This window comes from Zonotrichia leucophrys, chromosome 14 (assembly GCF_028769735.1).
Source record: "Zonotrichia leucophrys gambelii isolate GWCS_2022_RI chromosome 14, RI_Zleu_2.0, whole genome shotgun sequence".
Lineage (NCBI taxonomy): Eukaryota > Metazoa > Chordata > Aves > Passeriformes > Passerellidae > Zonotrichia > Zonotrichia leucophrys.
In genome coordinates, this window is record NC_088184.1 from 13,214,646 (window position 1) to 13,228,751 (window position 14,106).

At 46.8% G+C, this 14,106-nt stretch overlaps 1 protein-coding gene across 4 annotated transcripts in view; it reads right to left on the reverse strand.

The window, feature by feature from the left end:
- Positions 1 to 14,106, reverse strand: part of RNF216 (ring finger protein 216) — a 77,991-nt gene that overhangs the window by 39,143 nt on the left and 24,742 nt on the right. For all 4 annotated transcript variants that reach the window (XM_064726207.1, XM_064726209.1, XM_064726208.1 and 1 more), the window contains 7 exons: positions 13,303 to 13,467; positions 12,213 to 12,327; positions 11,794 to 11,933; positions 10,854 to 10,904; positions 9,745 to 9,882; positions 8,426 to 8,574; positions 7,901 to 7,979 (listed from right to left, as the gene is read on the reverse strand). In XM_064726207.1, coding sequence (XP_064582277.1) covers positions 7,901 to 7,979; positions 8,426 to 8,574; positions 9,745 to 9,882; positions 10,854 to 10,904; positions 11,794 to 11,933; positions 12,213 to 12,327; positions 13,303 to 13,467 — 837 coding nt within the window. The remainder of the gene's footprint in view (positions 1 to 7,900; positions 7,980 to 8,425; positions 8,575 to 9,744; positions 9,883 to 10,853; positions 10,905 to 11,793; positions 11,934 to 12,212; positions 12,328 to 13,302; positions 13,468 to 14,106) is intronic.

The following is a 14,106-nucleotide window of genomic DNA, read 5'->3' on the forward strand; positions in this document are numbered from 1 at the left end:
AAGAAAAGAGGCTTGAAGGTTAAAAGCAATAAGAGAATGCATTTTGGGGGACATTGAAAGGGGAGAGGAGAAGAGGAGGAGAATTGCTGGCCTACAGAGATTATAAACCATACACTTCAAAACACATCATTCCTTTCAGGTGGAAGTGGTGGGTGAATCAGTCATGGCTAATTAGAGGATAATATGCAAATAGGAATGACACAGAGAGGTGATTTTTACTAAATTAGAAGTAAACTTGTGTTTCACCTTCCCTTTGCCCCTCCAGACCTGCTGCCTCACCACTCAGTGTTCCCATTTCCCCGTTACTCATGTTTCAGAGGTCAGTGCTAACCTGGGATCTCACACATGACACACACTGAAGTTTCCTCTCTGCAGAGAATTTCTGTTGAGGCCAGCCTGTACCTGCCCATCTACAGCCAAACCTTTAATGCCACTAATCCATCTGCTCTGGCCACACCTTAACCCCAGGCTCTGCTGGAGCTGTTGATGACATGTCCTGTGAACCCAAAACAGAGCTGGGTTTGAACAGGTAACCCAGCATTTCCCCAGGCTTCCAAGGCTTGGGAATCTGCCCTGACTGACAGCAGCTCCCTAGAGAGCAACAGCTTCACCCCCCCAAGGCACACAATCCTCCCCATGACACTGGAGCTGCAGCCTCACTGCATCACCTGGGAACCTGGTTTTTTACCTTTTATGTTCTCCTTTTCCTGCTAAGCACAGCATAGAACCAAGGCAATAAAGGAGCCTACAGGTTTGGTGATGATTCCTTGGCTGTTCCTAGTGCTGAATGAGAACTCACATGAAGAGTGAAGGGCTGAAGTGTCTCTGCATGCCAGGAAGGTGGCTGGTTTGGGGCTGACTCTGCTCCAACACTGAACAGCAGGGATCTTCTACAGGAATATTTGTAAGACAACTGAACTCATTCTGAAAGGTCTTCTCTCCTGGTTGGCATTTACAGCTTCCTACAAGGTACCAGGCCTCTTGTGAGGGATGATGGACAAAGCAACACATGTGCTCTTCTTTCCATTACCCGAAATCACACACGTCACTCCCTCTTGAAATATAGATTTCAATAAATCAAGCTAATCAATGTTATAATTTAACTGCAGCACAGCTCATTCTGACACTTAAACTACTCCAAAGTCCTCCAGCACAAAGGGCTTGGATGACTACCCAGAAAGCATAAACACCCAGCACTGGGATTAACACATAGAAGAATGGCAAAGGAAGGAAAAAAAAATAAAAAAGGAAAGATCAGCTTCAGAACTGCATGGTGGTGTTGGCCTTTCAAGTATCACTTCCTCTGTGGAGAGGAAGTGAGAGAAGCTGGAGGTTCTCAGATACAAACAGCTTCCCCTCCACAACAATGAGAGAAAAGGATGGGTGTTTTTAAAAAGAAAAAAAAAAAGAGAAAAAAGAAAAAAGGAAAGCAGGCCAGCCCTGAACACACTGTGACCAAATTAGGAAACAAACTCCACTGACAGCCTCCAGAATGGCCATCATCTGCAGCAGCCTTGTGTTAGCTCAGGAAGTCTGATGACTGTGTCATCTGCTGAAATCTGTTTATGTGCAAACAGAAGGGAGAAGCAAAATACCTCCCCAAACTCCCTGCACCAGGTTAGGCCATCCCAAGGAGTCCTCAGTGCCCCGCCTCGATGCTATTCCAAACCTCTGCTGCTGACTCACGCCCCTTCAAAGATAACTCTGTCCTGGAAGCACTAAGGTACAGCAAAATGAGGTGTATGGGGGTTTTTAAGTGCATTTTTTAAGTGGTTAGCTGTGGCAAATGAAGCTGAGGTTAGAGATCAGTGATTACTACGACAGGAATGTGAGGGGGAGGAAAGAGAAGGAAGATACAGCTTCTTGAGTAAGGTCAGAACAATGTTTTTAATTTGCCTTGGGAACAGCCTTTTTCCATCCCTCCAACATCCATTTCCACTGTAGTAGCAAAATGATAACCCTGATCCAACATTCTGAAATACACCAGGCAGGGTTTTAACCTTCAACTGCTGTGAAAGGACCTGCACAGAGCTCACTGCAGTCCCAGAACACTCGGTGGCACTGCTACCCTGCTGTGGGGGCACACAAGTGACTGAGCAAAGTTGCTTCACTGTTTAAAAATCAAACAAGTGAAGCAATCTGAGCACTTTGGTCCATACAGAGATTCAGGGTTTCTCCCTGTTGTTAGGCTGACTATGTTACATTACTCCCACTCTTGTCTGCATGAGACAGAAGAAAACCCTCTTGTCCCTTTCGTTTTCAAAGGGATTGAGGAGGAAATGGCAAAGCTGCCAGCTCATCTCAGCCTCAGCACAACTACAGCTTTCAGGCCAAAATCAGCCCCAGGATTTTGGCTATGAGGCCACTCCACCAATTCTCCACATTCAAGGCAGCCAGCAGTCCTTGAGAGCCCACTTATCCAATTCCTCATGGAATCCATCACCTATCTCCAAAGACAGTCATCATAAACCAGAACTGACCACCACAGGTGCTGTCTCTCTCAGTGCTCCCTTTGCCAAAACAGTTGCAGGCTCCCTGTGCCCAGGGACAAAAGGCTAAACAAGATGCTGAAGCTTAAATTTCCATCTCCACATGAAGTTGTACTCAGTTTATTACTTCTGAACCTTTCCCCAGCAAAGGACAAAGCTATGAATGGAAGGCAGCACTGCTACCTCATATGGGCCTGACACAGAGGCACTCACTGGTCAGTGAACAGCCTTTTCAATTGGCTTTTCACTGGCTGGATATTGCTGTACAAGGCAGAAAGCAGGCTATTTTTACAAGGAGTAAGCTTTGTTGCTCAAAATTGCACTGACTTACACAGTCCATTTTTAAAGGGACTAGTCTGAGTTCCTGCTTTCAGCAGGCTTTTTTTTTTCCTCTGCAAGAGACAGATACCCCATTTAATCTGACCTCTTTCCTCAGGTCCATTTCCAGGCTGGGCCTCACCCTCTTCTCCTGTCAGACTCATTTATCAAGTGAAGCATTTCCACATACCACTGCATAAATAGACTTGACCTTGTTAAAGCAGCAGCAGCACCTGAGCTCCCACTGATGGAGCCCCTACACCCCACCACAGCAATCAACCCAGCCCACTCCTACCCTCTTTCCAGGTGGGGTATTCTCAGAGCTTCTACAGCCCTTTCCTATGTGTCTCAAAGGGTGACAATTTGGCAAGCAGTGATTTGGGGCTCCTTCTCTGGAAAGGGGCATTTAGGATCAACTTACTGCTTACAACTCAATTCTTGCAACTGCTCCTGCCCATTCCGAGCACGCAGCAAAAATTAAGGCGTAAGACAGTACCCCCAGCATGTTGCCTTCCCTCGTTCCCCTTGCAGTTTCCTCTCAGGACAAGCAGCTTGCCCAGCATAAATGTGGGGATGAGAAGATCTCCCAACCCTCAGCACTCCCCAGGCAACTCTGACTCTCCCCACCTCGATGGCACAGCCCACACGGCTCAGCGCACGTGCCCGCCCTCCACGGGACTGTACTTTTAAGGTTTGCTCTACCACAAACTCTCTCCTGTTATCTACCTCCCTTTAGAACCTGGCAATAAAACCTACTGGGGTGTTATCTGCTGCCTACAATCACCTCAACCCCACCTTGGACCTTGGTCCCTCCCTCCCTCGGGCCCATCCCTGTGCGGAGATAGGGAAGGAGGCTCCGATAGCATCGCGCTCGCCCTGCCCGCGCTCGGCCCCGGCCCCGCGGCTGCAGCCGAGCCTCAATGTCCTTTTATGGAAGAAAAATGAAAATCGCCTGCCCAGCCGTGGAGAGCCTGAGCCGGGCTGAGCCGAGCTGACAGACGGAAACTCGCCATTTGTTGTGGTTTTGGCACTGAGAGCACCCAGAGAGTTCCCATGCGCGCTGCGAGTTTAAAAAGGGCGCAGCGGAGAGATCCAGAGCAGGAGGTGTCAAGGATGCAGAGCCATGAGGAGATGGCTTAGAGAATTCTGCTGACATGGACATGTGGGAGACAGGTCTCCAGATCCAAGCAGACCCAGGCATGAGTGCTCCACTCCCAAGCCCTATCCTTGGAAGTGTTCACAGCCAAGACAGAGCCCTAAGCAACCTGGTCTAGTGGAAAATGTCCCTGCCCATGGTGGGGGGGGTGGGGTGTGAAAATGAATGGTGTTTAAGGGTTCTTTCAACCCAAACCATTCTGTCACAAGGTCATCCTCACCACACTTCCTTCTCTTCCTTGTCCCAGCAAATTTTCTTAGGAGACACAGGAGGATGGGAATTTAAACAGGAGCTGGGACTTAAGACCATTGCCACCAAGAAGAAATTAGCAAGGGGTCTGCCACAGCAAATGCCACCTTCGGCTCTGCCCTGTACTAAAGCTGTGGGGCTAAGCTCCAAGTAACAATCAAATCCAAAGAAACAGGCCCAAGGAAAAACATACGGATAATAGCAATAAGAATGTCTGAACAGAGAATGAGATGGGGCCACGGGACTTTCAAAATGTTTGTGCTGCTGTCAGGAAGCTGAATGAGACAGCAGACTTCAACAGCTGGGAAAACATGTTGCAAAACAAGGAGAATTAAGTAATTCTCCATATGTATATCCTACTCTGAGGCATTCTGGACAAGCTCAATTTCTCCAACCAGGACAATCTTTTTTTCCATGTTGCACACGCACCCTGCCAGCTACAAATCCTGATACAGTTTAAGCCTAAATCCACAGCACATCTGGAGTCGGGCAGGGCACGCTGGGCAGCATGGCCCAGCCTTTAGCACAGCAGTAATGGGCCCTGTGGTATGTGTTGGATGACATCCTTGGACAGCTGTGTCATCCTGAACACATCCCCTGCTGCTGGGTGCTGGATTACACAAACAGTTCCCCCTGCACTCCATAAAACACTCCTAAGCAGTGTTACCCACCTCTGAACCACAAGCAGCTGCATGTGCCTTGCTGTACCAGGTACAGAGATCACAGTGTCACAGGATCCCCCTCACACCTCCCTCTGCAAATTTAGGTCTTGTTGATCAAGCAGTAATTTATTTCAGCAAGCCCCCTCCTCTCAGAGCCATGCAAACCCCACAGCACGACTCACGCTCATTACGGGTGCTGGTGGTGCCCTGCTAAGAGAGGCTGTGTTCAGGCAGAGCTCTGTGCAAGTTTAAACCTGTCCCACTTCCAGCAGAAAATGAAGGCTAAAAGCAGCTGGGTGCATCTGTTCTTAGGCAGCACCTCCAAATCAATCCCGAGACACGGAACAGCTCAATAAGGCGTGCCCTAAAACACAAAGTCTCAGTCCTGCTAATTAAAACAACATGAGGATTGCTGGTGGCCAGAGAGCCTAAGCTGAAGATGAAAGAGCAGAAATTTTATCCATCTGAGATAGGCACATCAATGCTCAAGGCAGTCCCCAAACCCACTGTGGATGCACAGGAATGGCAGCTGCCCAAGCCAAGGACAATGCCATCCCACACCATGCAGCCACATGCCATCATCTCAGCACTGACCCAGACAACTGGGTACCATAAAGCAATAAAAATTCCATGCTGTGAAAAAGAGTTTTAAGAAAAACTCTTGGAAATGCAAGTCCCTGCAATGTGGCCTGGCTCTGAAAGGAGTGCTGGGGGTTTCAAGCTCTCTGCTGCTCCGTGCATGCATTATTTCCATGGCAACAGCAGCTTTCAGCTCCCATCTCTTGCTGGCTGAAAGCCCTGCAGTGCTTTGTGCTGAGACTGCAAAGAAGGGAAAGCATCTCCCTCTCCCACAACACGGCGCCAGGGCCGGCAGCAGCTGGGAACAAAAGCCTTGTCTTCAGCAGTGTGGGGTCCTGGGAGGAGGGAGGCTGAGCACAGAGGATGGACTTCCTTTTCTGGGGGAAAACAGCACTTCCCCCACCATGCAGAAGTGCACCCTCACCTCCCAGTGCTGCACAACTCAGCCAGCAACATGTGCCTTTCCTTGTTTTACCACAGCTGCCAGTTTTGGGTTGCTCTGTAGTGCTGGGAGGAGGAATGTGCATCCTTAGAGATGAGAAATTTGAGCACTGCTTCCATGCAGGGATCCCTCCAAGATGGAGGCCTGGAAAACCCTGCTGTCACCAGGAAGCCTGGCTCCATGTGCACTCAGCAAAACCTCAATACTCAGCCAAATCTGAGTGAAAGCTGCCTCTGCCCCAGCACCAGCTCAGACTGCACACACACAGAACACACTGTAGGGTGGCTCAGAGAGAACTGATCTTTTTCCTTGGCTAACTAAGTTTTTCCTCCACCCTGCTGTTTGTCATATTAAGATCCAAGCCCTGGTCACTAACAGGAGCCAAACTTAATGCCACACAGCTGGAGCCACAGTGGCCCTGGCACATGGTGCCAGCTCATCTGCATGCTCCCTGTGCAGCTGGGCACTCACAGGGGCAGGGCAGCTCTGCCCATTGCTCAAGTTACCATTAGCCACATTGTGGCCCCTGTAAGGTGCACATGACTGGAACTACAGGTGAGATGCACAGGCAGTGACCTGGCTATGTGTAGAGCTCTTACTGTTGAGCCCAGCACACAGACACAGAGGGCTTGCAGCTGGTTCACATCACTTGCTTTACAGCACATCCATAGCTGGCCCAAATATGAATGAACCTCCCTGCAAGATTTAATGGAGACCCCGAGGGTATCAACACAAACTCCCAAAGCCAGATGAAGGATCCAGGTGATGGAGCACAGGGATACAACAGGTCCACCATCTGGTCCTCCTCTCCCCACCCTCAAAGCACTCTGAGATTTTGGGAGAGACACATTTTGACCTTCCCCTTGCTTTAGGTTCAGCTATGTGAGTGCAGTCCTTCCAACCAGAGAGGGACTCCTTCCAGGATCAGTCATCACCAGAGGCACTGCTAGCAAAGCCAGTGCATCCTCTCCAAGCTCTGTGGAGTTCCCTAGATTAGCCCTTTCCTCCCTTAGGGCAACCATTTCCTGCAAGCAAGAGCATTAACTGAAATTCTTCATTCTGGAGAGAGAGGAGATAGCAGGAATATGAAGAACCACTGCAGCTGATGCTGAGACACCACATCCTGCCATCCAAATTCCTCACCCTCGACTTCAAATCCTGAAGTCGTTAAAGACTTCTAAGAAGAGCACAAAGCCACTCAGCAGATTTTCAGCTAATGAATCAACACAAGCTGTCCAGGAAACCAGAAATCCAGCCCACTGGAATGCTGTAACCCCAGGGAGGGGGGGAACAGGCAGTACACTAGGAAGGAAATGAAACAGTGAAGCAGTAGGAAAGGAACATTTCAGCACTGATCCCTCTTACATGATCACTCTGCTGCATTACACATTTTAGGGAAAAAGCGACTTCAATTCATTTTTCCCATTGAGGGGTTCATGTTTTTCAAACCTAAATTCTGTTTTTTAGTGCTGACATTTGTACATTTTGAAAACAGCTCAGCTTTTGCAAAAACAGTTAGAAAAAACCTGAGATTTAAACATGAATCAACATTGCCACCTAGTGCCTAGCAAACCTCCCTGCCCCAACACAGGACATTGCTTTCCCCATTGTGAAGGGCAGATGATAACAAAACCTATCTGGAGATCAGGATCTAAAATGGAATTGAGTATATTTCATAAACAGCTTTCTCCCCCAAAGTAAGTTCAATTTTCACATGAGAATTCAGTGCTGGCAACTTCAACTTCTCCAAACAACAGAATTTAACTATTAGGCTTTTTTAGCCAATACCTTCAAAGAAAACACAGGACTCCTCCTCTATCAACAGTGCCCTGAAATTCACCTGTCCAGGCACCCAGTTTTATAGAAGATCAGTAGGATCCAGCAAATACTTTGCTGCCCTATGCAGTCACATGAGATACTGTTGTACTAGGAAGGGTGAGTTGTCCTCCCAGCACTCCTGTCCAACACTTCAGAAGAAACCAAATGTGAAGCAAGCCCCAGTTACCTTTCTGCAGCGGGGATTGGGGCAGCTGAACCGCTTCACATCGCTGTCCAGCAGAGCTGGGAAGTTACAGAAGGGACACCTGTAGCCCAAAACAAGATGCCATTAATGCAGAGTGCCAAACATAGCTTTGCTGAAAGCTGATTTAGTCAAATAGCTGCATGGAAGTTGCTAAGGCTGCCAACCCATTGCCTGTTGCCAGGATGTGCTGACTATTGCCTTTTTGCTCATATTTCTTCAATCACTTCCCCGTTTGCAATCAAAATATTATATGCTCAGCACTGCTTTTGACCATGTAATTTAGTGGATCAGCACAGAGCTGGCAAGCAAGTCTTGGGGGAGACAAGTCTATTGAATTTTAATCTGCTCCTAGTCAAAGGCAGAATAAAAACAGACCTGGGAAGGCAGAAGACTGAATTTATAATCCAGCTCTTTAAAAGCTACCTATCTCAGAGTCAGCACAAAAGTAGAGTTCCAGGGAACAATTTTGCACAGCAGCAAGTGCAGCACTCTCTGTGGGACACTCACCTGACGAGCTCATCTGCACAGGCAGCAGCCACCTCCTCCTCGGCCTTGCGCTCGTAGTATTTGCAGAGGATGTTCTCTGGGAGCACCTTCTCCAGCTCACTGGTGGGGAAGGAGCACGTGCAGCTGCCCTCCATGCAGCTCAGCTCTGACTGCGGTTGGAAAGAGGGCTCAGGTTCAGTATGACATTAGCAAAGAGCAACTCAGGACCCAGAACATTTCCAAGCAAATCACAGAGCCTTGCTCAGACAGAGCAAGGGCTGAAGTCAGCAGATCTCAGAATGACTTGGGTTTTGGGACTTTAAAAATCATCCAGTTCTAAATCCCTGTCATGGACAGGGACAGCTCCCAGCTTGCTCCAAGCCCTGTCCAGCTTGGGCTTGAACACTTCCAGTGATGGAGCATCTGCAACTTCTCTGGGTAACCTGTGCCAGTGCCCCATAACAAAAATTTTTTCTCAATATCTCATCTAAATCCACCTGACTGCCAGAGAATGGCCTCACCACGGAAAGAACAAGCCTAATTAAACAAATCAGGCCTCAAACAAGCACTGGGCAGGAAGATGCTGTTGCCAGCTAGGATCACAATTCATTCCAAGTTCACTGTGACCATTTATCAGCCTGTTATTATTGTTCAGTCTCTGCTGAGAACCAACACTCACACACTACATTCTTTTCAATAAAGTCATATGAAATATAGCTGCCAGTTTATACATTTACATGAAATGGATCCCAGAGTACAACAGCATCCCACAGTTTGAGCATCATATCCTGAGGCAAAGGAGCAGACACACTTCAGAGCAGGTTAATGACTTGTTTATAACTCAGCTAAGTACCAGGATAATTGCTAGCTAAATCAGAGACCAAGGAGGTTAGCAGTACCATAGAGGAACTAACCCCCCAATTAAGTTGGGATCACAGTGATATTATGAAGGACAAACACTTTTAGGTAGAAGGAGACAGGCCAATTCAGAGATAATTGTTCTCTGTGCAGATACCACTGGTTTATTTAGTACAAAATAAAAGCCAAACAAGTTATTGTTTTATTATGAGTGCTGTATAAAGTTTTCCTAACAATCAAATTGCTAAGCATAGAGAAAAAAAAATGTTAGTAACCCTGAAATCCTGTGCAAAGATCACATTGTGAAGTTGTTGGCTTCACTTGATGGCAAGACTGACTTGGATCTCAGGACACCATTCTATTCAAGTATTTCCTGGGAAGTGCAGTTACATCTGTTTTAAGTAACAACACTACACAAACAGCAATGTCATCTCCCAACAGCAATTACCCATTTCCCCCTTGTGCAGTTGTGAAATCCTTACCTTCCCAGAGCCAAAAACTGCCTCCTGAGCATATTTAATTAGGCACTCCTTGCAGAACAAGTGACCATCTGCACACTGAGTCAGCTCCTCGAAGGCAAACTCCCCGTAGCAGCAGCGGCACTCGATCATCTGCCCGTCCTGCAGCCACCAGAGGAACCAGCACCAAAACATCAACAGCTACAGCAACACACACACAACTGCAAGGCAGAAAAAACTGCCAGCACTAATGCTAAAAACAGCTACAGATATACACCATTCCATCAGATATCCTATTTAGTGGTCCAAATTCCATAACTGCAACCAGAAACTCAGTTTTAAGTCATTTTGTGGTTACATGTCCTGCTTGACAGGTTCCAAAGAGCTAAAGAACATGCAGTGATTAATAATTCTTAGCTCACAGGCAGAGCAGCATTTTGGGTTTGGGAAGCTGCAGTCACAGGGAAGCAGCCTGAGTGTGCACACCACTCTACTCTCATGGGGAAAACCAAGATTCAGATCTGTTACCCTCTAAAGGAACATTTACCATCTGCCTGGGCAGACCCTGTCTTGGCCTCTTAGCTGTGGGGGTGGAGAAGTTTGCCACTGCTAGAAAGTATAAGTATAGCCCACTTTTCCAAAGTTTGAAAGGAAAATGAACATTGAAACCAAAATGTAATGCACAGCTGCTGAACTGTTATCTACATTTTCTCTGAAGCAGAAGAGCTGATTTTCAGGTTTTTAAATAATTCCTTCTGCAAACAAGGAAGGTCTTCTCACTGGCCAAGCTCCAACAACAATGGATCTGTTTGAAACAGCCATAATGGCAAGAATGAGAGCAAACCTGATGCTATTCTGTTGCAATGTTTGTTCTGAGCAGTGAAGATACAAGCTGAATTACTACAGACCATTACATGCATCAATACTGTCTTGCTGGCCTCAGCTCCTGTCTACCTTTCCTAAAAGCCAGCCAACAAACATTACACAGGTTTTGCCAGCTCAGCAAAAGCAGCACAGTGAAAATGCAGCTTCAGAAAAGCTCCATTCCAGAGCTAAAAGTATCTGTGAAGGAAGAACTGCACTGTCTGTGCACAAGCTGAATTAATTCAACTTATAACATTATGGATACTGACCTTCTGATACTGCTCCTCGTTCATCTGCAGAGCCAGGAGGAAGTCTGCATGCTGCAAGAGACATGTGCATCTGTATTTACAGACTAGATAAAGCAATTTTCCAAACTCTCCACTCATTTACATTATCTCAGGACTCACAAACCACCATAAAAGGCTCGCTGTCTGCTTGTAACATCACTCAGCCCATCCCTCCAATCCATTAAGCTATTTATGATTCAGCTAAAACAGATGGGAGAAGCAAAGGCAGCAAGAACAAAGAAGCAAATTTTGTCTTGTAGGGTTCAGGTTTCCATGGGCAGAGATGATCTCACGCAATGGGCCCCTCCAGAGAACATGAGCTTTTTGTTTCAAAGGAGACCTTATCCATCTGCCTAAGAGACAAGGATCTTTAAGGAGCTACTTTAGAAAGGGCTGTGGGTGCAGAGCTGAGATTTCACTCCTTCCTCAGCCTAGGAGAGGAAGACAACACAGCAGTGGGGGTTGCAGGTTCTGCTTCAAAACACCCAGTTCTCAGCACAGGAGAAACCCTTCTGGAGCCACAGGACTGCCAGCCTGGGGAGGCCACAGGCCTGGCACCAACACTGAGCTGCAATTACAAGCCCTAAAGCAGCACAGAAGCCTGCTAACAATTAGAGGAAAGAGTTAATTAGTAGAGTTTTCACCACTTCATAGCAAAAGCCCCCACTCCAGAATGGTGTTTGCACAAGCAGCAGCTGCATATTTAAGTAAATATGAAATTCTGTGCTTGGCTTCTTTCCTTTATAATGGAGTTTCTTGCAAAGAGACATGTGTGTAACAGGTAGGGAAGGGGAAAACATAGTTATTCAATACTTGGTTCAGTGTTTGAGTTTCTGTAAGAGACAGATTTTTCATGTTTAGGGCCAAAACTTCAGCAGTTGTTGAAGACTTGCACATGATCAAAGCAGCTCCTGTCACTCACCTCTGCCATTTCTTTGACTTTCTGCTCATAGAACTCCTGCTCCAGCAGCACTGGGGGGAGGAGGGACAGCCTGTCATAGCTCCTCCAGTGCCTTCTCTTGTTCTCCAGGAAGAACATGCGCTTCTCAATCTTCACATCCCCTGAAGCACAGTTAAAGGCTCAATAAGAAGGGATAAAGCAGCCAGAACAAAGCTTAAATCCTTCTTCCTGCATACACCACCAGCTGCAGACTTTCAGCAGCTCACACAGCACTTTACCAAGCAGAGGTGCTAATGAGGAGCATCTCCAAAACACATCCCACTGACAGAAACTCAGCTCTTTTGGGACCACATCCCCTTTCAAGAGCTGCTTTCAGCTGCAAGCCAGTTCTGCTTACAATAATGATGCAGAGAGCACAATACACAGAGCTTGGCATTTACCTTGCTCAAATTTGAAGTCTATATAGGAATATTGATTCATTTCTTTCCTCCTTTTTCGTTTCCCGCTGGTTTCGGGAGACAGCTCCTGCCACTTTTTGATAGCATCTGAAAAGGCCTAGAAAACAACACACAGCCTTAAATCCTGGGCCTGGAAGAAAGCAGGAGCACTTCATTCAAGCTGAAGCACAGTACAAACATGGGCATAGGACTGATCCAAAACCAGGAAACTCCAGAGAGAGGCAAATATTCATCTTTCATCTGCTCACCTTGTTGCTTTATATACTCAAAGTAATTATTCCATAAAAACAAAGCAGGTGAATGATACTTCATAACAGCTCAGCTGTTAATATCAAAGTGGGCACCAGCTGTATTAAACAGAGCTTTGGCTTCTTTTTTTGTTGCTGGGTTTGGCTTCTTGTTTAAAAAGGTGAGGTTCAAATACTCAGTGCTCAATCAATCAAGAGAACAGACAACAAGTTTTGTTTTAGTTAAGTCCTGGAACAGGAGGGAAACAAGCTCAAGCAAGGGCATATCAGAGGAGCAGATCTAAGTAAAAACTTGAACCCACACTGACATTCAGTTTGCTGATACTTCAAACAAATGTCTTTGCATCTCCAAGACAGTGAAATTCTTTTATAAGGAATACAGGACTCATGCCACAAGTCACAAGACAAAACAGGACAGTGATACTCAGGCTGCTTCTTAATTCCATGCAGCCAGTTAACCAGCAGCAGCAGCTAAATGTTTTAGATTTAACTAAATGCCAGGGTTTTATTGGCAATTATGCTGCACTTCAGTGGAGACACACAGGAACACTTCCCAGTTTAATGCATCACCCACCATGAGCCAGCTGATGTTTCCCCAGCTCTCCTATTAGGGAAAGTAAAAACTTCCTGCAGCATTCTGTCTGGCCAATAAATTTTGAAAATCTCTACTAAATGGATTAAAACTTCTTAAAAGGAAAGGAAGATTATTATAAAACCCATAACCACACAGCAGCAGACAGCAGAGTAAGGCCAAAGCCATCACAGTGCTCTCTGCAGACATGGGAGATAAGCCCAGGGAAGAAAACAGAACTGAACTGGAGCACCTTTCGTGTGATTGCATAGTGCCCCTTGAGCTCATGCAGGGCCCACTTGATGTCCTGGCTGCTCAGCATTTTGAAGTCTGCCATGAGGAGATCAGCTGCCTGGAAAAAGCACCGCTGGTCAAGGGGGGCGAGTTTGGAAAAGTCAAAGTAGTCCACTTTAGGCACCTAGGGAGAAAATGAAAAAGATGGAAAGGTTGCTGTAAATACACACAGGAATGTCACAGATGGCTCTCAGTGATCAGGGCATTCTGCAAGACCAGCCAAAATCTCCGAGCACCTTAGCACAGTGTGGGTGCAAAGCCTACTGGCCCAGGCACCTCTGCAGGTGACCTGCACAAGGTAAAATGTTGTTTAAAACCATGGTGTGTGACTGCCTGAAACAGCAAGGAGAAATATTTAGAAAATTGCTCACGATGAAGAGTGAACAACTTTATCAGCTCAAGGTAGAGAGATGCTTCCAAGAGTAGAAAGAGGTATTCAACATCTCTCCCAGGCCACACAAAACCCTCAGAGTGTAGCTCAGAGAGAATTTCTTGTTAAATGGATGTTTTAAAGCACAAAATCAAGCATCTGTAGGGAGATTTTCAGTTAGGAGGCTGCAAGGCAATGCTTAAAGGCCTCACAAGAGAGACCCAAGGGCCAAGGCTACTTCATGATGAATGACAGAATGATTGTGGAATTCTTGTCTCAGTTATCAAAATGAACACTTGAGCTGGGGCAGTGACAGGCAGGCAGGGCAGAGGGGCTTGCTGGAGGCAGAGGAGCAGCCACTGTGCAGCTCTGGCACAGCCAAACAGGAAAGGC